The sequence below is a fragment of the Microtus ochrogaster genome, unplaced genomic scaffold, assembly GCF_000317375.1.
Source record: "Microtus ochrogaster isolate Prairie Vole_2 unplaced genomic scaffold, MicOch1.0 UNK33, whole genome shotgun sequence".
NCBI classification, from domain to species: domain Eukaryota; kingdom Metazoa; phylum Chordata; class Mammalia; order Rodentia; family Cricetidae; genus Microtus; species Microtus ochrogaster.
The window spans coordinates 1348093-1373618 of record NW_004949131.1 but is presented as its reverse complement, the minus strand read 5'-3'; the positions used below and the strand labels follow the sequence as shown (position 1 = coordinate 1373618).

Here is a 25526-nt window from a genome sequence, read left to right as displayed (position 1 = left end):
CAAAGCCAACTGCATTCACATTTTTAACTTCCCATGATCATCTGCTGCTGAACAAGAGAATCACCATCTCCCTCTAGGCTTTTCCAAGTGCTTCAGTTCTCCTAACCCAGGTCATGTTGCTCTCAGTAAGATGGGTGAGCTTCATCACAACACAGCTTCAACAGCAAATTATCTGCCTGCCCTGTACCCATACCACTGAGCCCATACCCACACCACTGAGCCCTTACCCACACCATTGATCTGGTACCCACACCACTGATCTGGTACCCACACCACTGAGCCCATACCCACACCACTGATCTGGTACCCACACCACTGAGCCCATTACCACACCACTGAGCCCGTACCCACACCACTGAGCAAGCACCTATATCTTCTTTCTCATATTTGCTCCACCCAGTCATCCCAACAGCTCACTATAGCCTTCTCTGGGGAGTCTCAGAGGCCAATGACCAATTGCTTTGGTCATGGGGGTTTTACTTCAAACCCCAAGGCAGAGAACCTTGTCCTTTGACTTCCACAAAGCTTCAGGCGAGGGAGAAAAAGTGATGTGGACTGAGATTTTCATTAATGTGTTTCCAACTGTCACACCACAGGGATCTTGAAAGAAACTGAGCTCCAGTTTAACCAGGAGCGCAAAGCAGGGAAGTTCCAGCAGAAATTCCTTGACATTTCTGTGCTACATCTTACTGCGATGCATTTTTCCCAAGCTCATTCCAATAGATCACAATCAAACTGATAAGCATGTTGAAAATTGCAAATCCTGATCCAGGCCTTGCCTGTCTTCTTCCAGAAGCTCACGGTCTATGGGGAATGAAGAGGGATTGACTTGTGTAAGTATACCTGCCCAACCTGTACAAAGTCAGTCAATGACACCTGCTCGGGCAAGTCCATTCTGGTTTAAAAAGCAAAACCCAACTTGGCTCAGCAGGTAAAAGCTCTTTTACTTACTGGAGGCCTCCAATGCACTGAGTTTGATCCCCTGATTCCCACAAGGCAGCAGGAGAGAACGGCAGGTGATTTAGTTTGTCCTTTGACCTCCATGGGTGCATAGTCACATACATCTCAGATCAACAAGCCAACTAACCAACCAACTGAGTTATTTGCACATCAAAGTGTGCATAAGAAACAATTATGCTTGTCAAGAAAAAAACACATAAGGAAAAACTATATACAGAAGCCAGTCTTCTCCAAAGGCCCTTTGAATAAGCTGGTGATCCCTAGGGAGACAAGCTGTTGATTACACCTTTCTTACTGGAGGTGTGCTCCCTGGATTCACAGCCTTCTACTTGTCAGAAAGGCAGGCTCTTCAGACTCCAGCCATAAGACCTGAGAACCTGCACGTTTATAAGCGTACCACATGCCTCTTAGGGTTGAAGAAGCACCGAATTAATGAATGAGCTATGGGTTCTGGATGAAGCCTGTGTGTTTACTCATCTGTAGCAGATGTACACATGAAGGGCTTCTGTGTATGATGACCATGTGCGCGCCCACACATCACAATTAAAAGCACATGTCACAACATAGCCAGTACAGAGGATGTCATGGCTTCCACTGTAGGGAAACTCTACAGTTAAAGAAGTCAGAGGTATCAGGGCCACGTGTTACAGGGAATAATTTTACAGCCTGGAGTAATGCTTGCCTGTTGGGAAGTTTTGGGGTGCTAGTCTCATTGTCTTTTCACAAAGCCTGCAAGACTCACACTAATTCATTCTTAGGGACCATGTGAATGAGGTTCAGATCTCCTTTCTTCCATGACTGAGACAGCTGGCATGTGATGATATTTATAGCCAAGGGCCCTTTCTCTGCTCTTCATCAAATGCTTCTGGGTACCAGTCCTTCTCCTGCCCCACAGCATCCACCGTGGATGAGAAGATGGCAGTGACCAGACCTCCAACAGGTGTGTCGTCATCCTTCCATTGGCAAGACATCCTAAAGCTACTTCTTTAGTGTATTTTCTAAGTGGCAAGATGAAATTAAAATTCAGCTGATGTCTTTCTCTTCCATCCGTTGTCACCTGAGAAAGTTGAAAGTTGCTTGATGGAAGGGAACAATATGGGCCCTGATTAAACAGGGGCAGCTGTTGACAGCTGGGGTTGTGGAAGGAGATGTAAAAACACTCCAGTCCCGGCATTTTAATTGCAATATGGTAACCATCAGAAGATGCCTGAGAATACTTAACCTAAACAAGCACAAGAGGAGAGGGGTGAGGGGCTGGTTGACACTGATTAAATTGGGTCTTGTGGTATAAATGATATCCCTCCCCCCATCTCTGAATGGCACCTCTCTCTCTTCCTGTCTTGTATGTCTTTCCTTAAGAAGGTCCTACAAGCTCTGGGCAATTTTAAGAAAGAAACAGGGCAAAACAGATAATATGTATGTGTCAAATGTATCATTTTTATTATTATATCATATTTCAGCAAAAAAGGTGGTATTTTTCATATAAATTCTTTTTTAATTTAGAAAAGTTACAGAAATAAAAATAAAAATTAAGCTCATAAATAATGGCTGTCAATATTTCCTGGTGTGTTATGTGTTTACAAAGAGGAGCCAAACAGAGAGACAAACTGAGTGCTGTACCTTGTCATCTTCTACTTTGTAATGCACGCTTAGCATTTACTGTGAAGGAGCTTAACAGTCTGATGGGAAATAGCCCTGTCCTGGCAGTTTTTAAAGGCAAGCACTCATGTCATCTTCTGAGACAATCTAAAGAAAATGCACAATTCCCTGAACTAAAGCACTCCTGGCAGTTTGGGGCAAACAGTTCTAAAAGATGACAGATGGGAAAGGAAAAGCAAGAGCAGCTAGAGGTGTAACCAGCACTGGGGGGCTTCAAGTCGTCAAGCTCACAACGAGTGGAAATCGACAGTGGTTCACCATGGAAGCAAAATGAATAATACTGCATGTCCAATCGAACTGAAAACCTGTAGATTCCATCTTGGGAAATCCAAGAGCTGCCTCAAATTCTTTCTGTCTCCATGGTAGCAATAAAATAAGAGTCATCCCTGTTGGAATGGAGATTTTTGGAGCCCTTAACATGGTCTTCCTCCTTCTTCCCACCAAAAGGAACTCCTCTCCTCCCCGTCCTCTGTAGCCTACCAGGCCCCAGAGATGAGCAAGGGCTCTCTCTTCTCCAGCTGGCACAGAACAGACCGGCACCCAGCTCCGCTGCGCTGACCATGAAGCAGATCTTCCACTGACTGCAGTTCCTGGTCACTGATAATGCTGCAGTCGCTCCATCGTATCGAGCCATTGAGGTGATTTATCAAGTTGGCACGACCTGATGGCTAACAAAATGAATCAATGCTGAATTTTAACTATGAGATGCTATACCTAACACCAAGACAGCCATCTGCTGCACACCTTCCTCTCACCTGTCTACCTGAGGGACAGAAGATAGGAAGAAAAGCATTCCACAGAGGCCAATGGCTGACCCAGTGGCATCTGCCGTGGCTAGTAAGAATAGGAAGCCAAAGAATTACCTCAGTGGGGAGAAAAAATATTTTTCAGATAGTTTGAGGGATGGAGGGATTAATTAGAAGTAATTCATCATCATTTCTAAAAACATAAAATCCAACAGGAAACAAAAAGATGTAAGAATATGAAGCTGGGATGATTGGCTCCATGGTAGAGCGCTTGCTGTTCAAGCATTAGGACCTAAGTTCGCGTCCCTAGCACCCACGTAAATACTCAGGCATGGCTCTGCATTCTTGCAGTGTTAATGCTGGGTGGAGGAGTGGCAGGAGGCTCACTGGGGCTCAACGCCTACCAACCTAGTTCCAAGATCAGTGTGAGACTTTCTCTTAAGGAAATAAGGCAGAGAATGACAAAGCAAGATTCCTAATGTCCCCCTGGTCTCCACATGTATACCTGCAAATACATGTGCAAACATACCCTCCAACACGCATGCATATACAAAAAGATGGGGCACTTCTAACAACTGTGTGACTTTGGAGAGGCCATTTGTCTCCCTGGACCTTAACATCATCATCTGTCAAATGGGATGGAAATCAGTACCTTCCTCACTGAAATGCTCTCGGAATATAAAATCAAGCCCAATGCCTGACCAGTGTGATTGCTGACTAAGTAGGGGTCACTCTTGTCTTTACCTATTCACAGGGGGTGTGACCATCATCGCCTTCCTTCCATTTAGGGAACTAGCACCCTCCCTGGTCATAAGAACTTATGCTGTATAAAGAACACACGTTACACAGTAGTTACTGGAGATGAAAAATCCCAAACTCTGGATGCACAATTGCTGAAGACCTCAGTTTCCTCACATGCAACACTTAGGTAATAATCTCTTCCTTGGGAGGATTCGTGAGTGCAGCATGTATCTCTGCCTCAGTCTCGCCATTTTTATTAGGAAGATCAGCACAGAAGGCATCATGGAACCTGTTCAACACTAGTTGATTATCTGTAGGTTCTACAGGCTCTGAAAGTCAAAGAGGTGCTCACAGCACATGGAGCCAGATGTGTCCGCAAGAAATATACCGTACCATCTTGAAATCAGAGAGCTCAAAAACCTCATTTCCTAGAACCTCAACGTCATCTCCATCACTATCTATACCTTTTCCAGCATGATGATAGCCTCAGTTTTATGTTTTGTGGCCCCCAGGAGCTAAGTGTCTGAGTGTTTACTGAGAATTAACTAAATGATGAGCAAGGAGCATCATTGGAGACTGGGTTCCCACAGTTTCACTGTATGTGGTACCCCCAGACCACAGAAAGGCAGACTCCCCTCAGGATCTTGAGAAATATTCAAGGAATCCCATGTGTGACTCAGCAGTGTCCGCCTTTCCCTTCCTCTTCCGTTGTTCTAAGGAGGAGGAACAGGACAGAAAGTGTAAAATCCTGCTTACAACCGCAACCACCCAAGACATAAGGAGAGAAGCAACAGCCACCATTGGTGCAGAATTGTCTGTATTCTGTCAATCATGTTTTAAATAAACACTGATTGGCCAGTGGCCAGGCAGGAAGTTTAGACAGGACAACCAGACAAGAAGTAGAGGCAGGGCAATGAGAAAAGGAGTATTCTGGGAAGAAAGAAGCTTCCTCTGAATCCTGCCCAGAGCACCGAAGAAGCAGGATGTGACCTGTCCTGCTGAAAAAGGTACTGAGTCATTTGGCTAACATATACTAGAATAATGGGCTAATGTAAGTTATAGGAGTTAATAAGAAGCCTGAGCTAATGGGCCAATCAGTCATAACTAACCAGAATCTCTGTGTGATTCTTTTGGAGCTAAATGGCTGTGGGAACTGGGCAGGACAAAAACCCCAACAAGCAGGCCCTCTTGTTACACACAGTTCTCTATTACACATTTTTTACTGCGGACTCCAAGGAAGGGCAGATATTCAAAGAGAGTTCAAAGAGAAACTGCGATAGAAGCTGTCTCTCTTCTTCCCAGTTCTGCTGACTCCCTTGATTTTCAACAGTGCCTGCGGTATGCCCAGAGCCTTGGTCAGCTAGTGTTTTTTGGAGTCTTTCTCAAGTCTTCTGAGAAAAAGAAGAGTTTAGTAGATGGTGTGTTTCAGCAAGAGAAAACAGGACAAAGGGCTCGTAAACTTACACCGGGAAGCCCAAGACCTAGAATATCTCCATTTCTGTGTCTTCCTCTTTCTCCCCAAAGACCTGACTGCTTCCAAGACTCCCTTACAGTTCATCATGGAGGGACTGTTCTTTCTGTTATCCACGCAGGAACTGTGTTCTGATTCTCCCTGCTATACTTCATGAACGTAGGGAAAAACTGACCTCCCTGGCTGGAGACTCCAAAGCTGACACAGTGTGGGGAGATGCCACTCAAACAGTAAGTCGGATGTAGGAAGGACTTAATGAGACTCTGTGAGCAAGATGATGAACAGAGCTGCTGTCCTTGGCCCCGCAGCCACCATCTCAATGGGATGCCCTTGGAGTTGCTCATGCAGTACCCATGCAACCGTACATGGCAGCCCTTCCTTCAGTGAACTGTTCATTCATGCACAGTCTTACGTAGTATATTCCAGGCACCATGCCTTGACATGCCTCAGTAAAAAGCCTTAATGAATTATTCATCCAGAAATGTATTTAAAAATTCTAGATTATCAAGACACCTGTCATGAATCTGTATTTTCTGTCTCCAAATTAATTGCTCATGTACCAGTTATCCAGTTCGCCCACCACTGAGGCTGGATTCCAGAATCTCTATTCTCAGTACACCCTTCTTCCCCAGCACCCAACACAGAACTAGCAGGGCACAGTTTGTTCACAAACGCTCTAACAATGTTGAGCGCCAGACTTCTTTCCTGGAGGCATGGCAGAACCACACTGGGCACATAACCTCCGAGAAAGTGAGACGAAGAGATGGCTGGGTGAATGAACGCATCTTTCCGCAAGCATGAGGGACTGAGTTCAAATCACCAGCACGTATGTAAAAGGCTAGCACCAGGAGAGGAGGAGACAGAAGAACATAGGGTGCAGGATTGCTGGCAGCCAATTCAGTGAGCTTTCATTTTCAATGAAAGACCTTTCCCTGTCCCCACCCCCCAAAATGAAGGTGGAGAGCAACTGGGAACAAATCAGACATTGACATGATACTTTACATGAGTATGCCCAGGTTAATACACATACATGCACACGCATACCCCAACACACTAAAACAAAAAAGTTTTAAACACTATTTTTTAAAAAAAAATTGTATCATGGGTGTTTGTCTATTTTCACTGCTGAATCCAAAGCCCCTAGGAGAGTGCCTGGCGCACAGTAGGTGCTCAATAAATGGTCATGGAACGAATGAAAAGCTGGAACACTAGAGACTTAGTAGGAAGATATTTCAGGTGTCTGAAATACAGTCTTCTAGTCTTACTGAAAGAAAGCATTTCAAGATACAGAACCTCCTCACCCAGTACCAAGCATTCAGTGAAGTGAATACGTTTCATATGCACGTGTATTGTATATGTATTTATACACATTTACATAATTATATATGTATACATACTGTATGTGTATATAGTATATTATATTGTAAATGTACATATATTATATGCATTATATATAATTACATATGTAAGCCATTGAGGAGTCTAAATCGAGACATGGCACCTATTTTCTCACCACAGATAAGAGCACACTGTGTGACAGTGATACCTATCATCAAGAGCCTTCTGTGCTTTTCAACACCTAATGCATCATTTCTAACCACAAAGGACCAGGGCCAGGGATATTAAGTAACTCATCCACTCACTCTAAGCAGGAAGTGACTAAGCTGAGCCATCTGACCCATACATTCACACTGTGTATGTGGTAAGGCACGGATACTCTCATGCCTTGTCACATACATGTACAGTGCCCACCTTCAACTATGGCTCAGAGTATCCCCACTAAAAATGTCTTGAGAAGGTTTTTCTAGGTAAAGCTGTGCATGTAGCCCAGGTGGCAGAGGACGTGAAGGCCTGGGTTACATCATCAGCACTGTGCAAGTAGGGAAGGGAAGCAAGAGAATCAGGGTTCAAGGTCATCCTAAGCTAATAGGAAGTTCAAGACCAGCCTGGGCTATGTGAGACCATGGTTCAAAATAGAAATGAAGAGGGGGGATATTTTTCCAATGATTCTTACTTATTCCAAAAGATCCACTCCTAAAATAAACCCCATGAATTTATCCGTTATAGGACCAGTGAGATTGTGACTTACAATGCAGTCCTGATGACCTGACTTTGATCCCCAAAACTCATATAAAGGTGAAAAGAAAGGCAAAGTTGTGGTCTGACCTCCACACAAACACCATGCTGTATATCTCCTGCCACCATACACACATACAATAATAATAATGATAAATAAATTCAATTTTTTTTCTTTTTATTTTTTATTATTTATTTATTTATTAAAGATTTCTGTCTCCTCCCCGCCACCACCTCCCATTTCCCTCCCCCTCCCCCAATCAACTCCCCCCTCTGTCATCAGCCCGAAGAGCAGTCAGGGTTCCCTGCCCTGTGGGAAGTCCAAGGACCTCCCACCTCCTTCCAGGTTTAGTAAGGTGAACATCCAAACAGCCTAGGCTCCCACAAAGCCAGTACGTGCAGTAGGATTAAAGCCCATTGCCATTGTTCTTGAGTTCTCAGCAGTCCTCATCGTCCACTATGTTCAGTGAGTCCGGTTTTATCCCATGCTTTTTCAGACCCAGGCCAGCTGGCCTTGGTGAGTTCTTAAAAGAACATCCCCATTGTCTCAGTGTGTGGGTGTACCCCTCGCAGTCCTGAGTTCCTTGCTCGTGCTCTCTCTCCTGAGTGAAGTAAGCCAGACCCAAAAAGAGGAACATGGGATGTACTCACTCATAATTGGTTTCCAGCCATAAATAAAGGACATTGAGCTTATAATTCGTGATCCTAGAGAAGCTAAATAAGAAGGTGAACCCAAAGAAAAACATATAGTCATCCTCCTGGATATTAGACGATGAAAGGAGACAGAGACAGAGTTCCACATTGGAGCACCGGACTGAAACCCCAAGGTCCAAATCAGGAGCAGAAGGAGAAATAAATTCAATTTTAAAATGTCCTTTATCAGTTGGGAGGCACATGCCTTTAATCCCAGCACTCCAGAGGCAGAGGCAGGCAGATCTCTGTGAGTTTGAGGTCAGTCTGGTCTACAAGAGCTAGTTCTAGGACAGGCTCCAAAGCTACAGAGAAACCCTGTATCAAAAAATGTCTATTATCATCATGCCTTGATGAGGGCAACCAGGTATGATCACTTTTGGTATGATCATGAAACTTCATAGCCAATATGCTTTTTGGATAAAATATGCCAATGGCCTTTTCTAGCCTTGTTTGTCCTGGGCTTATCAAACTGTGCAACCTCCACAGCTGATCTCTGACCAATCCCGTAGGCTAATTGTCTGCTGAGAGTCGCCCAGGTGATGGATGTCACCACGAAGAGCCCATGCACACAGAATGCAGTGGGCTGCTGCTGAGCTTTTCACATCTTTTTGCCTAATGGAAGGTAGATACCTCCCTGGGTTCAGACATAAGGGCTAGTGCTGGGCCACATGGCTGCTCCAAGTCCCTCTCTGAGGCAGATGTCAGGGTCAGGAGCAAGCCTTACTGAAGGGACAGTACATCATAGTTTCAAGGCACTAACCCTCTTGCACATAACGCATGGACTGTACAGAATCAAGTACCCTAAGGAAAGCCAGCCCAGTCCTCCTAAGGAAGGGGACGTCCCAGTCTGTCAACTTTCTGAGCCTAGCACAACCTGTCTCCCTTTCCTCTAGGCTTGTTAACCTCCCAGCATGGCTTTCAGAGGCCATATGCTCACGCCGCTGAAGCATTTTACTGCCTGAGCAGAGGCACTCAGCCCAGAGACGAGCACACTGCTCTCATAGTCGGCTGGCTCTTAATACTTCCTTAGGAGGCTCCAGGCTTCAAAGAGAAAGTGCTGGAGGGATTTGGGAGGGTGCCAGCCAGGCAAAGGCTTCCTAGTGACACACACCAGGATCTCAGCCAGCCAGGAAGAGGGGCCTAAGTCATTAGCAATAGAATTTTGGTATAAGGGAAAACAAAATGAAACACAAGTTAAAATATATTTCTACACCTTTCTTTGGATGGCAGATGTCCATGTGAGCCATGTGACTGAGTCTCCTTTTGTTGCGGTGAGGCTGGGACATGGAAAAGTCTGCGAACTCGGGATGCTGCTATCACTAAGTGAGAGCATTGGGGGAAAGGCCTGCTACTGGCAACAAATGCATTAGAGGGCAGGGATGGTGTCACAGGCATCCTGTGATGCTCAGGGAAGTCTCCAATAGTGAACAGTTCTGGGACCTGACGTGTAAGAGTGCTGAACCCCAAAATACATTACTGTGTAAAGCAGGGCACTGTTCTAGCCTGCAGCTGCAGCACTTAGAAGTGTGCACTGGGAGGAAAGAGTCCTCCAGGCTGGGTTTGAATTTTGAATGTAAAATGTCCTGATGCAGCAGCCATGGGAGCTGGCTTCAGGGAGCTTTTCTGTCCCTTGGTCAAATGCAAACCTAACTAATTACTTTTCTTCTAAAAAAAAAAAAACCCAAACCACACACACACACACAAACACACACACACACACACACACTTTTTCCCAGAGAAATTCTTGGACAATTGGAGGAAACTGATGGTTGACTTGAGTGTGCCTAGACCTGTTATCTCTCTTCGTGGAGGGTTCTTTGGCCCCAGCAAAAGGAGCCCCAGCATTGTGTACTTATGGCCCCCAGTGACCTGTTTTAATGACTCTTTCCCTTTTCCTTAGTCTAAGCACCACACTCTTGAGTCCAGGTATGAAATCTGCAAAGGCCAGGCGTTATCCCAGCACTGGTCTGAGCAAGGTGGAAAAGAGCGTAATCTGTGCTGCATGGGCGCTTCTCTAGCTCCTGGATTCTGAGGGGCTGTGCTCTCTCTCCTTTGCTCCAATGTTGGGCAAAATTAGTCCAGACTCAGGCACATGTGCCTGTGGTCTGGTATGTGCCCCATCCCACACCTCCAGCCTCCAGAGCCCTGTTCTTAGAACATCCAATAGCTCCCTTCTCTCCGAGCCCCAGGGACTTCCTGGCCTACTGGTTTCCCTGCTGGTTTCAAAGGCACCCCGGGGGCTAGAAGCACCACATAGCATGAAGAGCCCTGCCCATGGCCTCAGAAGGCCTCCAAGCCAAAGAGCCAGAAGATGCCTTGGAAACTATCTAGTTTGATTTCCCGCTCATGGGTAAAGAGGAGCCCACAAGGAGGCAGGTCAAGAGGATCCCTAGCCCACAGAGCTCCTGTGTGCTCATCAGCAGTGCTGCCCACCTGTGTGGGGCAACCCTGAACCACGTCAATTTCCTGTGGAGTCTAAGTGTCCCAGACACTTAGGACAGCAAACAGGACACCTGTGCGCTAAGAAAACATGTTAGTTATTTAAATTACTGGCACAAGCAACTTAAGAAAAGACAGGTTTATTTTGGATCGTGAGTTAGGACGGAATACAGTCCCATCATGGCTAGAAGGTGTGGAGGCGGGCACAGGAGACACCTGATCACCATGTATCCAGAGGCAGGAATCAAGAAGAAGGATGGGACTCGGAGCTGGGCCACTCCCATTTCCTTCAGAGAGTCTCGACCTCCTGAAGTTTCTAACAGGGGACCACCAAGTGACCAAGTGCTCAAACAGAGGCATCTACAGGAGACATTTCACACTGCAACATTGTCATTTGTTCAAAATGACAAGAATGACTTGGCATAGAGCTGGGTTCACACTAATAACCTTCTAATACAGACATTAGCCACGTATGGACAAGAAATAGTACCCAAAGCTTTCCATCTTTGTTGGTCCAAAAGCCTGTGCTGCACCCTTCATTGTTAGCAATCTCCATTGTCGCCTCCTTAATGATGGAGGGGGTGAGCTTGCCATGGCTGTGGATTCCTTGGGGACCTTTTACACAGTGCTGGTTACCCAGAAAACATAACACCTGCAAAGTGGCAAAAAGATTCTGGTTGCTGGGGCAAGGGAGTCCAATCATCTAGTTCATGATCAATGCTTTAAAAACGCAAGGTCAAATCACACAAGATTTTTTTTTCTGAAACTGTGAAAAGCCAGCGTGGCCCGGCTGTGGGAGAACAGAGCCTCATTTGAAAGAAATCTATTCAGCTCCCTGTCCACTGGAGTGTTTTATTATATGTAGCTTTTGTGATGAAAAACGTTGGCATATTATTAAGGACAAATCTTACTAGGATTTGAGTAGCTTTGCATCCTAAACTTAGGTGGCAGGAGCTCTTCTCAGGCGTCTTGCAGGTAATCCCTCACCCACCCTGTTTTCTGCAGGCCTCCTTATATTCTCTCTCCTCTCTCCCTTTCTCTCTCCCTTTCTCTCTCTCCCTTTCTCTCTCTCTCCTCTCTCCCTTTCTCTCTCTCCCTTTCTCTCTCTCTCTCTCTCTCTCTCTCTCTCTCTCTCTCTCTCTCTCTCTTTTTCTCCAGTGTTTCTCTGTGTAGCCCTATCTGTCCCAGACTCTCTGTACACCAGGCTGGCCTCAAACTCACAGAGTTCTGCTTGCCTCTGCCTCCCAAGATTAAAGGCATATGCCACCATGCCCAGGTGCCCCTTTATATTCTCACCTCATAAGAGGTTTCAGACCCTTCTGTGGACTTCTACCTGCAAACTACGCTGACCAGGACTTCCTTCTCTTCCTTCTCGGATCAACTTTCTAATTGTTAAGTATCAGAACAATTTTTTTATAAAGGGTCAGATAATTTGTTCTGGAGCTTTGAGAGTAATACGGTCTCCATGAAAAAGGCAGCCCCAGATGATATAGAATCTGTGAGTGCAGGTGGAGGCAGACAAGCCTAGGCAGGAAAACTTGTGTGCAGAGCGTTGAGTGTCCCAGTGTTAGCAGACAGCCACCTTGCACTGTAGAAAGGGGTTTGCTCAAAATGACATGTACTAGTGTCGCACTGATAAACTCAGAGTGCAGACAGCATTAGCCATGTGTGGAAAACAAACCAAACCATGCTTGAATGTCTACAGTCTTTTCAAAACAGTATTTTCAGCTCAGGACACCTGAAGAAAAGGGAAAGGGAAAACTTTTTCTTCAGCTACCGCTGTTGAAGGGTTGAGAACAGAAACAGGACACCCTCCTGCATGGGTCCAGCAAACGTCCCAGGGCCTGCTCCACATTCTTGACCCCTTGGTTTCTGAGAAGGATGGGGATCAAGCTGCTGAGTTTCCAGTAAGAGCTGTGGGGGAGCTGATTAGGAGCAGGAAGAGGTACTTGGGCAGGAGGGTATTTATCTCAGAGGTAGTGAATTTGCCCAGAACTTTCAAGGCCATGGATTTAATCCCCAGCACTTAAACAAACCTAGGCTAGAGGTATGACTGTGTTCACTGGACTGCTTTCTTTCTTTCTTTTTTGTTTTGTTTTTTTCCCTTAAACTATTTAATCTGTTGGTTTTTTTAACACTGGCCTAGGAAGTAGAAAACCTAATTTTATTAAAATTTGGTTGTATTCCATATGATTTTTAATTATTATGTTCTTGGTTTCTGTCATTCACAAAATAGTCATTTGACGGTTTTTGATTAGCTGGCTAGGTTTGGCTTTCTTACTATTACCTCTGATGGTTTTGCATGAGGTTATAATAATATAATGTGCAATAGGTCTGACATTATTTAATCAAGAATATTTTTTAATTGATCATATATGTATTTCATTAAATTCTATGTATTCTTTTAAAAATCCCATAGTTTAAAGATTTCTTAGAATTTCTATTAAACCACTTCTAATAACAAAAGTCAATTTATTCTGCTGACCCAATATTTAATTTCATTTATTATTTTATTCTTTGCCTAATACATCTTCACAATTAAGGATAAATGTTTAATTTATTTATTTTAAGATGCAAAAGAGTCCATGCTTGGATCCTGGTTTAATTTTTGTTATTGTTTGTTTTGTGAGACTGGACCTCCATCTGTAGACTAGGCTGGCCTTGAACTCATCAACTTAACTCATCTTTACTCTGCCACATCACTTTAATCCAAATAATTCCCCTTCACCATAGGAAGGAGCGTGGTCTTCAAATTGCCATTTAATGACCCCCATCCTAACACATGCTGGGGTACATACATCACCAAAGACCTCGTCCCCCTTCCTTCCTCTACGGGGCCACTTTTTCAACCAGGTCTCACTTGAGAAAACAAAATCTAGACAGACTTTAGGAATCACGCAGTGTTCTTAGACTGACAGGCATCTTTCCTAACGCAGCAGACACACACACCCACAGTCGGCACACACATCATAGGCGGTGTGATGTCATGAACTTTTCAATAATCAATGGAAGCAGAGCAGTGAGAACATTTACATTCTAAGCAGCCAGCAAATATTTGATCAAGGGATTATTTCCTTTGCTTCAGGGCAAAACTCTAAAGGTCATGAGCAGAAGAGACCCCCAACCACCCTCCATCTCCCCAGCAACGCTAAGGTAAGGCTAAGATATGTAAGCATCACATAGAACAATCACAGGGAAATGCTAGCCTCAGAGGGAATAAACTTAGAAGCATCAGCTCCCATAGTGAGGCTGATAACACGTGCCTCAGCTGGATTCCATATGAGTACTTCCACGGAAAGAGATGCAGACACAGGGCTAGGACCAGCGCTCATCAGCACAGGGTGTTTCCCGGGGCGCACACTTTTATTGCTTATTTATTTAATGTTCTGTCTTCGGTATAATAGAAGATTTGCATGTCAGTGCCCCCCTGTTCACATTATATACCCATCTCATCCGAGGCAAAAGCATATTTGACAGTTATATCTGGAGGTATCAATTTGTCGTTCCCACCGCATTTTGTCAGGTTCTCAGGTATATGACAAAGCATGCTGATGACCCAGATGTGCGGACAGTACGGCATACTTTCTCCTCTTTGGCCATCCGCTTACTGTACGGGTGTTACAGCAGCATTAAGATAGCCGTCTATGAGTGAGGGATGTTGAAAAACCACAATTTGAATTGGCTTCAGTTACACGTCCACTATGAAAACCACAAATGCAGATTAAATGTACCTGTCAGCAGACATGTAAAACTGTAGACTTTTCCTGACCTACAGAGTTAGGCAATACAAATGACAAGGCAATTGAAGCTTTTCAATGCCAAGTGCTGCAATAAAGAAGAAACAGGAAGTAAAGGGTATAGCTGAGAGATACTTCACTCTTCTAGCATGTAAGAGGTTCTAGGTTTGAGTGCTAACACTGAAAAAAAATCCAATGCCATGCCAAGCACAAACTAACCCAAATCTTAACTTCCAGGCTCCCTGGGCTCTAATTGGTCAGATTCAGCTTTGAGAGCTTTGGTTACCTGAAAATCTGACAGAAATTATGGGTTGGAATTTCTCCCCCTAAGATGGGGGACTCTGTTTTAACACTTTCTCTTCAGCCTCACCTTCTATACCAGTGGATTTTCCAGTCACAATATAAATGGACCAACTGGAGTTTGGAATGGTCTGGTTAACCCCCGTGCCTGACATCGGCGGAAGAGAAGCATTCAGGAGAACTACGGTCATGCTCCGAAATGAAGGGAAGTTAGTCAGCCACAGGAGCCCGGAGGAAGGGCAATATTTTCCCATGGAAAGTGGAGGTAACAAAAATATACATCAATAACATGGAGTTTTTGTCTACATCCATTCCCGTCCAGGACTAGGGTTTTGTCTCTTCTCTGAATATTAACAACATATAGAAATTAAATTTACATTCACTGTCTAAAAGGTTCTGTTAAATTGATACATACACATAAACACACACACACACACACATACATACACCATGAAAAATTGTTCCATTCTTGAAACTTATCTAACAAGATTGCTCAGACCCTCTTACAGCCCTGGTTATGGTTTTGCAGGATTACATAACCATGGCGGTTATTTAGTTTTGCACATATCTGTACCAACGTTCCTGACCTGAATCTTAACACGCTGGAGAGTCCATCACCATTTCAGCCTTCTTTTCTGAACTAACAGCTCATAGTAGACGTCCAGTATGTGCTAGCTGGCTGTGTGGTTAAGGAAGACAAGCCAGGAAGAGGGGCTGGAGGTAAACATGGGTCAAAAAGTCCCCTCGGAAACAACAAAAGGTGGAGCTATTATGGTCTGAATTGAAGGAAGGAGGTACAAGTGGGTGGGAGGAATGAAAGAGAGGAGATTAATTTAAATGATAGGGAGGAAGAAGGCAAGAAAGAGGGATGAGGGAAGAAAAGAAAATGGAGGTAAAGACAAGAAGTGAATAGTGAAGGATAGGGGATGGGAAAATGTGAAAAACGTGCAGAAAGGACATACCCTTGTGCCTCCGAGTCTTCCATGTTTATTCTCGATCTTCCTCTATCTCCCAAACAGCTCTTGGTGCCTTACAGGGTGGACAGCACCTGGTTCCAAGCTTGTTGGTCCACCACCAGAAGGCTGTGTGAATCACTTCTAGTACTAGACTGGTGCTTCCCTGGCTAACACCTGTGTCCTGTGAGTATGGAGCTCTCACGGATCTTCGGGAGTCACTTCTAGGAAGCTGTATTTCCTGACCCAGCGTAGAAAGCGCTGAAGGATATGTAGGCAAAAGCTAGGGCAGGACTGGCCCTCCGCCAGGAGCTGTGGTGGGAGGTCCTCTCCTCTTATTAGTCCCAAGGAATCACATGACATTCTCAGTCCACTGGCTTCCTGCGCAGCCCATCAGGGAATCCAGGCTCAGAGGCTCCATGGGGCAGGCAAGGGCAAGGGCCTTTGAGGATACTCATTGGCATGAATCCATGGCTCCCTCCCTGCCAAGTCCCCTAGACTGTGACATCTCTCCTCTAGCTCCCTGTGAGGACTCAGTGACTGGAAACAAGAATACCCAAGACAATGAAGACAGGTAAGTACCTAAACCTTCATAATGCAGCTCTTCGTAATGACTTAAAAGCAAAACCAGCTCAGGCTCCGCAGTGTTCTTGGTCCTACTGCCCCCTTTTCTCTCTAACAAGTGCCACAACATAAAGAATGCTGGCACGCTTTTTTAAAAGACATTTTTCATGATAAGAAAGGGGCTCTCAAAGGGAAAAGTAGATAGCATCTACGTTCGGGAGATCTATGTAGTACAAAGACTTGGGAGTGCAAATACGTGTGTCAGGTTTGGAGCACCTTTTCCAAAGGGCTTCTGACCCAGACAAGCCACTGAGCACATGAAGACAGATCCAACTGTTACAGAATAAAATCAAGCTTAGGAAAACCGGGACAATGCTCTTGAGCAAGCACTGACACCCAAAATAATGGGAAAATCTGCCTTAGCGCTTTATTTTAAAAAGTAGTTTGCAGACTTCGTTAATCACTGTTCACATATGGCATGGCTGTCGCCTTTATGAATCATGTCTTATCTTGAAAAAAATTTTTTATATTACCTTTCTTTTTGTTCTCTGTGCCATGAGACAAGAAATGAGGGAAGACTCTGAAGTTCGTGATGTTAGGATCAACATTGACAAACAAGGTCAACCGCATGAGCTCAAACGTGAGCATCTTCATTCCCAAGCTACAAAACGATCCTAGCTCTTACAAAATCACAGCAACATTTTCCCTCACTGAGGCTTTACCCTGATCTTAGGGTACAACCCTTCATGGTGAGTAACAGATGTATAGATATAGATATAGATATAGATATAGATATAGATATAGATATATATTCATATAGCTTGTGAGGGCAGGAATTTAAACAAATCTGATTCAAAGTAAGATCTTGTTTAGGTCATAAATCCCTTGGAGAAGCTACCCAGGTTGTGATTCAAAATAATAATCATAACTGCGTGTGATATAATCCATCTGAAAATGATCTGAAAATACACTAGATGAAGTGTTCATTAGTACAGCATACACACACACACACACACACACACACACATATATGAATGGAAGACGAGGTTTAAAATCAGATACTTTGTGCTTCTCTTCATACTTTGGAAAATGGAATGAAACAATAATAATGGAAATCACGGGCTTCAGAAAAATTTGCCATCATTCTCTTCCTTGACACAATGATGTCACTGTATGGAGCCATCTATCATACAAACATGACTTTTGTTTTCACATCCTGGACCAAAAAGTCACCTCTGTGCCTCTAGCCCCATCACTGACAGTGTTTGTAAGTTCTAAAAAGATCAAGAATTCTCAGACACAAACAGCCTCAACCAAAGCTGTCTCTCAAGAGGAAAGACTAAACAGCCTATTCAAGCAGCATTCCTGAGTCTGACTGTCCACCTGTCTGTATGTCTGTCTGTACCTGCCAGCTTCTAGCAGAAAGACCATTCAAACTTGGGACCGTTAAGCACATTCCCACACCACCATGGTCTCTAAAGGAAGCCAACTGCAAACTAGAACTTAAGAATCCAAGAATCAAAATTTCATCCCTCTATGTTCCTTTTCCAAAAAGGGAAAAAGTGGTCAGGGTCCTATCTAAGCCAAGATCCTAAGAGCAGGCTTCCCTGCCTCAGCCCAGGGTTCCTTGCCATCTGCCTGTCCTCCGCCAGCCATCCCACACAGGCAGTGAGTCACTTACCACAAACGGGAGGCAGGCTGAGTTGCTCTGTCTGCACCCGGTGCTCCTAAGGTTGGAGTGCCTACAAGGAAAACCCTGCAGCCCCGTAGTGTGATGCAGAGGCTGAAGCCAGAGCTCTGCTCCCCTCTCAGCTGAGCCAGTGTGGCTGCCTCCCAAATGTCGGAATTAATAAATAACTCCATGGTCAAATCTGTGGAGTTGAGCAGATGGGAGCCCCGGCTGTCTCCTCGGGAGAGAGGGCAGTGGGAACTCCAGCATACTCTTTGAATTAGGAGTCAGCTACCCTGCGTTCACTATAGAACACTAGCCTGTCTCCCGGGATGACAAATCTCGTTTTCTTCTGGAGGTTCAAGCACATTACAGGCTACCCTCGCTACCACTTCTGCTCCATCCCCCTCTTCACAAGTAATGAATTTATAACAGCCATACTTTCCGTAATTTCTGGAAGCTACGGGAAATGCCATTTCCACCTGCGATTTTGGCCCAAGGGTGAAGGGACCTTAGGCACTCCGAGTCTGTGGTTACGGAGGGCTGTCAATCCACAGGACGTGGATTACACGCCGTAAGCATGTTCTCCAACCCCATCACTATAGATAAGGTCAGAACCAACACCAGTCAGGATTGTGATGACGCCCAGATTCCCTTGTCTCTCTCTAGGTGAGACACTGTGACAGCAGACACTCATGGACTTTGTGTCCATCTAATAATTCAAACTGATGCTGAGAGCCTCTGACTGAGGCTGACTCAAGAGACTGCAGCTGCTGTTGGGCACACTAGGGCACAGTGACCCCAAGGATGCTCCTGTTATCCATCTCCTCTCTCTCTATTTTACAGAGTAACCATGCACAAAAGAGCTCATCAGAAAGTAAGATATTTAGATCTTACAAATAAAATGATAAATCTTGCATCACAAATCACATATCTACACCCAGACAATTACCCAAACCGTAAGCACCTACTGTGTGCAAGCACTGCAACCAAGGTCAGGCACTTAGTTATTTGACCCAGCATCTATTCTTCGAGATAATACTCCCTTGGGCATTTTGAAGAGCATGTGTATTTCTTATCTGGCGATGGCCAAATCGAAACACCCCAAGTAAAGGACTTCATAGATGTTTCTACAGAATTCTAGAGTGCAGGCTTGGCCGGCATGTCAGTCTGTATCACAGCTTTTCAGCTCTGCTGTTGTCAAGTGGAAGAAGCAACGTGCAGGAATGGATATAGGTATGTTCTTATGAAACCTAATTTACAAAAAATGAAATATCTACAAAAAATAATTCAGTTTAATCACAGGCTAGAGTTTCCTGGCCCGTGTTTTAATAGATCACATTTGACAAAGACTTCGGGGTACAGCCAATCCCCAGTTGCCCGAACCAAGTCTTATTTCACCTCAAACTTCTCTGAGACACAGAACAGAACATTTGGAGAGTTTAGATCATAGTGAGAAGTTGGGATTACTTAAAAGATGGGAAAGGCATGGGGATCCGAAAGGGAATGTCACTTGGTCCTCCAGGCCTAGAGGTAAAAATGGTACCCTCTGATGAACTAAGCATTGAGCTTCCCTTGGCATTCTGTTCCTCCCAGCTTAGGCACACCAGTGTCCTTGTGTTACTCCACAGTACCATGCGTGTTCTCTCTCACTGCCCCATCTCCATGGGAAATGACTCTCATTCCTTCCTGCTGAAGGCTCCCGGTTCATTCCCAGGCTTCCTTAAACAGAGGAGCGCATCTACAGGCAGGGGTGACGGTGACGAGAAAATGAGAAGGAGGACCCAGCTGTCTCCCCTGCTGTGCCTGCTGGAGAAAGGGGGCTCTCACAGGCAGCCTAGTTGCAAACCCAAGGAGGGCTCATTATTTTGAGTGAGGGTATATATTGTTCACCTGGACCTATTGATTCCAGTGTTTTGGAATTCTGAACAAGCAGCTCACATCCTAAAAACAGCATGAGAAACTCAGTTAAAAGAGTTCTAGAGATGGTCCTCATGAGAGAAATCACAGACTCCTTCTTGATGTGACAAGGCAAGAAGGTGTGACTTGCCAGCCCGCTCACTCGTGCTTGGGTATTCCTGCATACATTCCTCTCTCTGCATTTCTTGTGCGCACAGGTGCTGCGCCAAAGGACCCACACAGCCTGAGGTCAGCAGGCAAATTTCAGCTTCTGTGAACAATGACAAACAGCCACACAGCACCGCCCATCGTGGGTCTGCTTATTTGCGTGACGAATGGTGCCTGTGACATAAAACATCTGGATAGACACTTTAAAAGCTGCCCCGGGAACCAGCCACCCAGATGTTTAGTGTGAAAAAGGTCACAGTCAGATGGCTACCACCTTCCCTTTGCCCTAACTGCCTGTCCAAGGAGCTGTTACCGCTGAAGAATCGCACAACCCTGAGACAGGAACCCCTCTCATTCATTTCTCTATTAGGATAGATGGAAGTTTGAACTCATCGATCATCAGCTGAGAAGCACATTGAATTATGTCAGCTCCAGTTGGGTTGCATTTACTCACTAGCACTTAACGACGCCATAAAGCATTCGGAGTCAGCCAGAGCTGATGCTCAACAATTATGGACCATTACACGTCAAGGGAAAACATCTACTAGAATCCCTCATGCCATCAGATGAGGAACTAAGATAACAGGGATATGCAGTGTTTCCCCCGTTAACCTTCGATTAAACATAGATCAGTGGGCAGCAATGGAGGAAAAGGCCTCCGGCACTCTTCAGGGCAGCCATTCATCTGTTTCTCTCAATGTACTGAAGTAGCATAAGTGATCCCTCAGACAGCTCTCCTGGGCTTCCCTTCAGTGGCATGTACCCTGGGGGACATGGATGCAATGCGTGTCACAAACATATATGAGTTGTCACCTTTCTAAGCGCCCTCAGCTAGGACAGAACTCCCTCAGTGGAGAGCAAAGCTGCATCTTAGTTTGGCCTGTGATAGACAGGTTAACTCTTGCTTTCCAGTTATACAAACAAATACTTCAATACTGTAAAGTACAGATCCAAAGCACGCTGGCCTTTTGCTTAGGAAATCACCATTAGAGAATGCAGGCAAGCAAGACTTTAAAACCGAGCCTTGTGGGGGGAAAAAACAGTTTGGGGGGAAACAAGATATTTCTCAGTTTTGATGGTTCCAAAAGTCATTAAAAAAAAAATAGGACTCGGAGTCTGGGAAAGGTGTTATGATTTGAAACAGGATTTAATACAGCAATCCTCAAAGGGTGAGTGCCTTTAATTATACTATAGTAAATACTAATATAGCAACATACATGAACAAAACCTCATTGAGATCTTTGCTAAGAGTGGGAAGGAGCATTGAAGCATTTAAGCTTCACGAAGAGTTTGAGCCGTCGTGTTTTAGCAGGACTATTTTGGAGTAAATGGTGCTTGCCTTTGTCTCGTGCGTCCATTGTTCAGTATGCAATCACAGTCAAGTTAGCTGGCTTCTCTGAGATGCTTATTTTGTGCACATCAAATCCATTGCCCCTATGATTATTTGCCCCTGCGTAGCTTCCCTGCTGAAACAGAGCAGTCGTAAGGGCAGGGCTATGTCCCTCTCACCCATTCTATGTCCCCCAGAGCCTCATAGAGCATGTTGCATGACACTTGATAGATAATCCTGGACCACTGAGCAGTGCGGCTCTGAGGAAAACATAGGATAATGTGCGCACAGAACCCTGGAAGGTACCTGGCACACAGTAAATGCCATAGGTGCTCAACAAATGTCAGGGCCTTTTCTGTTTGCTTTTTGTTTGTTTGTTTTTTTAAACCACTAATGTTCTTCCCAGGTAAAGCACAGGAGGGAAAACACATAACTAGCCTATATTAAGTAAATATTTAAGAAACCAGCTCTCAAAGTGTGGCCTCTAAACCAGAAGCTCAGCATCACCTGGGAAACAGAACCACAAAGTGTTTTGCTCCCGCCCTGAGTGTACTGAGTCAGAAGCCTAGGGTGGAGAGCCAATCAATCAACTGTGTTTCAGGCATCCATCTAGAAGGTTTCTGTTCATGCTCAACTGTGACATCCACAGCTTGAAAATAATATTTTAGGCTGGCCGTATTTGATACTTTCTTTTAAAAGGTTTATGTCTAATGGGGTGTGTGCACACTCATGTGAATGTATGTGTTCATGTGTCTGCTGTGTATATATATGTCCCCTGTAGCTGGAGTTACAAATAGTTGGGAGCTGTTCAGTAAGGGTATTTACTGAATTATGCCCTTCAAAAGAATAGTACATGCTCTTAAGAGCCAAGCCATCTCACCAACTTGGACTTTCATGACAAGAGGATGCCCACCATCCTCACTATGGCGGTTGCCTTGGACATCCTCTGAACACAGATTAAGAGATTTTAAGTCTAATGTAGTAACTGTTTGTTGCTAGCCTTGTAGAGGGCAAGGGCTGATTCTGTGCTCATTTGTGTTCCTGAGGCCAGGGGTAAGCATGCCCTTGCATTTGCAATAAAACTGGAACCAGGAGAAACAGGAATCCTGAACTTAGAGGAGAAGTCCCAACTTGGGTGTTGCATCATCTCTGTGCCGGGGGTTGGGAAGAGAGGAAAGGAAGAAGAGGTACAGGACAGAGGGGTACTGGCTAGCAAGAAGCTGTGTAATGTGTCCGTTTTGATGCTGATTTCATTAGCATTATAAACACATTCCCAACTTTTCCAACTTACTTGCAACACAGCAACGGGACAAGCAGAGCCAGAATCTTAAATCCAGGGACATGTCACTCAGAATTTATGTCCATCACTCTCAGGCAACCTATCTGACTATATGACTATACAGAGCATTGCCCTGAAGAGTGTCTCAGTGAGCTTCCCATTGTTATCACAAAGACCATGACCAAAAGCAACATGCATAGGAAAGGGTTTATTTGCCTTATATGTCTAAATCATAGCTCATTGTTGAAGGAAGCCATGGTAGGAACCTAGACGCAGGAACCAAAGCAGAACCACAGAGGAGCACTGCTTACTGGCCTGCTCCCTATGGCCTGCTCAGTTTACTTTCTTATACAATCACCTGCCCAGGGGTGGCACACCACCCGCAGTGAACTGGACCCTTGCTCATGAGGGCTCACAGACTTGCCAATCTGATGGAGGCATTTTCTTAATTAGATTCCCTCTTCCCAGATGACTTCACCGTGTGTCAAATTGACAAAAACCCAACCAGCACAGAGATAGAGCGGGACATTTATGAGGATGAAAATCAGCCTTTTAAGAATTCTATGATCTGCAAGCCGGATATCTAATGTACTTACAGACAAATCCACAAATGCTGACATGCATCTACTCACATCATGTGATTTTGAGCAAACAATCAGGCATGGGAGCATTCTAAACAAATCTCAGTGGTACAGAGTAGATGTCAGGTGAGCACATGCATGGGCTACACACAGTGTGCTTGCTACAGAAAGAGCACACACAGGGTGGTAGGTGGAGGAGAGGGGCTTCCTACTGGCTCTGTGAACTACACCAATGATCAGCTGAAAGAAAATGTTTAGAGAATGCAGTACAATATAAGTTAGTCTGTCGTCATGCCTTAAGTAGCATAGACTATTTATGTAATAATCACATTTTGTTAGGTATAGTAAGTAACTAGAAATAATTACATATAAGGATTGTGTAGGATACATGCAAATAATGTATCATAAAAGGGAGTGCGAACCCAAAGATGTTAGCCTCCAATGGCATCAGCATCCATGGATATCAGGGTCTTAGAACCTATAGCCCAAGGATACCAAGGAGTGATGTATTTTGTGTCCATTGACTTTAGGTTCTCTGAATTTATCTTTTAAAACCTTCCATGTATAGTTGCTACCTGTAAGAGCTTGTGATGTACCCTTGGGATTATTGGTGTGTCCATACATATTCACATTACAAAGCAATGACACCATAAGGAAGAGAAAAAGTAGGGAACTCAGATGCGTCTCAGTGGTGGAATACTTCACTAGAGGTGCAAAGTCTTGGTTTGCAGCCCCGGAACCATGGAATGCGGAAGGTCAGTACTAGAACCACGGAATGAAGGGAGGAATGGAGGGAGGGAGAGAGAGGGCATCCAAAATTTGTTTCGTTTTGTTTTAAATGATGCGTATGTGTGCATGTGCCTGCATGGGTTGATGTGCACCAGTGCATATGGCTGCACAAGGAGGCCAAGGGGGTCCTTGAGCTGAAATGACAGGAGGCTGTGAGCCACCTGATGTGCACGCTGGGAACTGAACCCAGGCCATCTGTGACAGCAGTAAGCAGTCTCAAACACTGAGCCATCTCTCCAGGACCCCAAATTTGTTTTTTTTTCCCTCCCCAGTTATATGGGACATTGAACAAAAGTCATCTGTAAAGCAAGACTAAGCTTAACTAATCCATACAACATGACTTTTACCAATTATGTGTGTATGAATAATTTCCTCTTTTAGGCAAAGCAAATGTGAGTAATAAAATTGCTTATTTTAAAAAATACTATTTGGTGACTGGGGACAGGCCTTGCCTGATCAGATGGCTACCACGTAAGCATGAGGACCTGAGTGTCAGGCACAGTGGCCAGCATCTGCAGTCCTGCTACTGAAAAAGCAGATACAAGGGGATCCCTGTGTCTTGCTGGCCAGCCAGTCTAGTGAAATAAGTGAGGTTTGGTGAGAGACTCTGTTGGAAAAAAATATTCCTGAAGCAGTCAGAGAAAAGCAACCCTTAGACACAGTGAGGATGGGCCCACTTTCTGATCACCTTCAGTCTGCCCATCCACTCTTTAACGAATGAAGGAATGAGACATAAAGAGCCCGTGCAATTCAGCCAAATCCAGACACCCACAGAGTGGTAAGAGTCAGGGTCGAAAGCAAGTCCGTAGTTTTACAGCCTTCACTGCAGACCAAAAGTCTACAAATACTCATTTGTCCTCATTAAACCATGTCACAGCCCAGTGGTTTCCTGGCATATACTCTAAGCAGCACAAAGAACCTAGAGTGTTCTGTACACACACCATCCCATCGTTCTTTTGAAGGAAATGTGATATAGATATGAATAATTTACATTGGTACAGATTTTGCTTTATTGCTATTAAGTTAAGGTCAATTTCGTTATATGTATATGCATATTTCTAATCTTGATTAAGGTATTGCGATTGTGTAGTTCATTTTAAAAATATAATGTATAATTAGGAAATATAGGTTGTTGATGGATAATCATCGATAATAGTCAAGCTTGTAGTCATGTTAGTTAGATTTTCTGGATATATAGAGATATATTTCAATTAGATAGGCATTCTTCATATCTTTCAAAGACTACAGAACATGGCATTTAAGATATTTTAATAACTTAGGGCTTTTCATGAAAATGAGACACATCTGCTCCTGACAGCACCAGTCGACTTCAAGAGGGAGATGGGCATCACAGAGGCTTCTTATAGAGTTTGATAGCCATTTGGGCAAGAAACTGCTCTTGCCTGGACTGATGCGTAAACTGGACACAAAGAACCCACAGAGAGAGGACTGCTGAACTTGCCTAAAGGTGA

At 44.5% G+C, this 25526-nt stretch overlaps 1 protein-coding gene across 2 annotated transcripts in view; it reads right to left on the bottom strand.

The window, feature by feature from the left end:
• Cpne4 (copine 4) overlaps positions 1-25526 on the bottom strand; it is a 481784-nt gene that overhangs the window by 447033 nt on the left and 9225 nt on the right. Inside the window, exon 1 of one of the 2 annotated variants that reach the window (XM_026789948.1) lies at positions 15785-15941. The exons of the other annotated variant lie outside the window; for it this stretch is intronic. Coding sequence (XP_026645749.1) covers positions 15785-15807 — 23 coding nt within the window. The 5' untranslated portion in view covers positions 15808-15941. Of the gene's footprint in view, positions 1-15784; positions 15942-25526 lie in introns of those variants that run through there. 2 annotated transcript variants of the gene reach the window in all.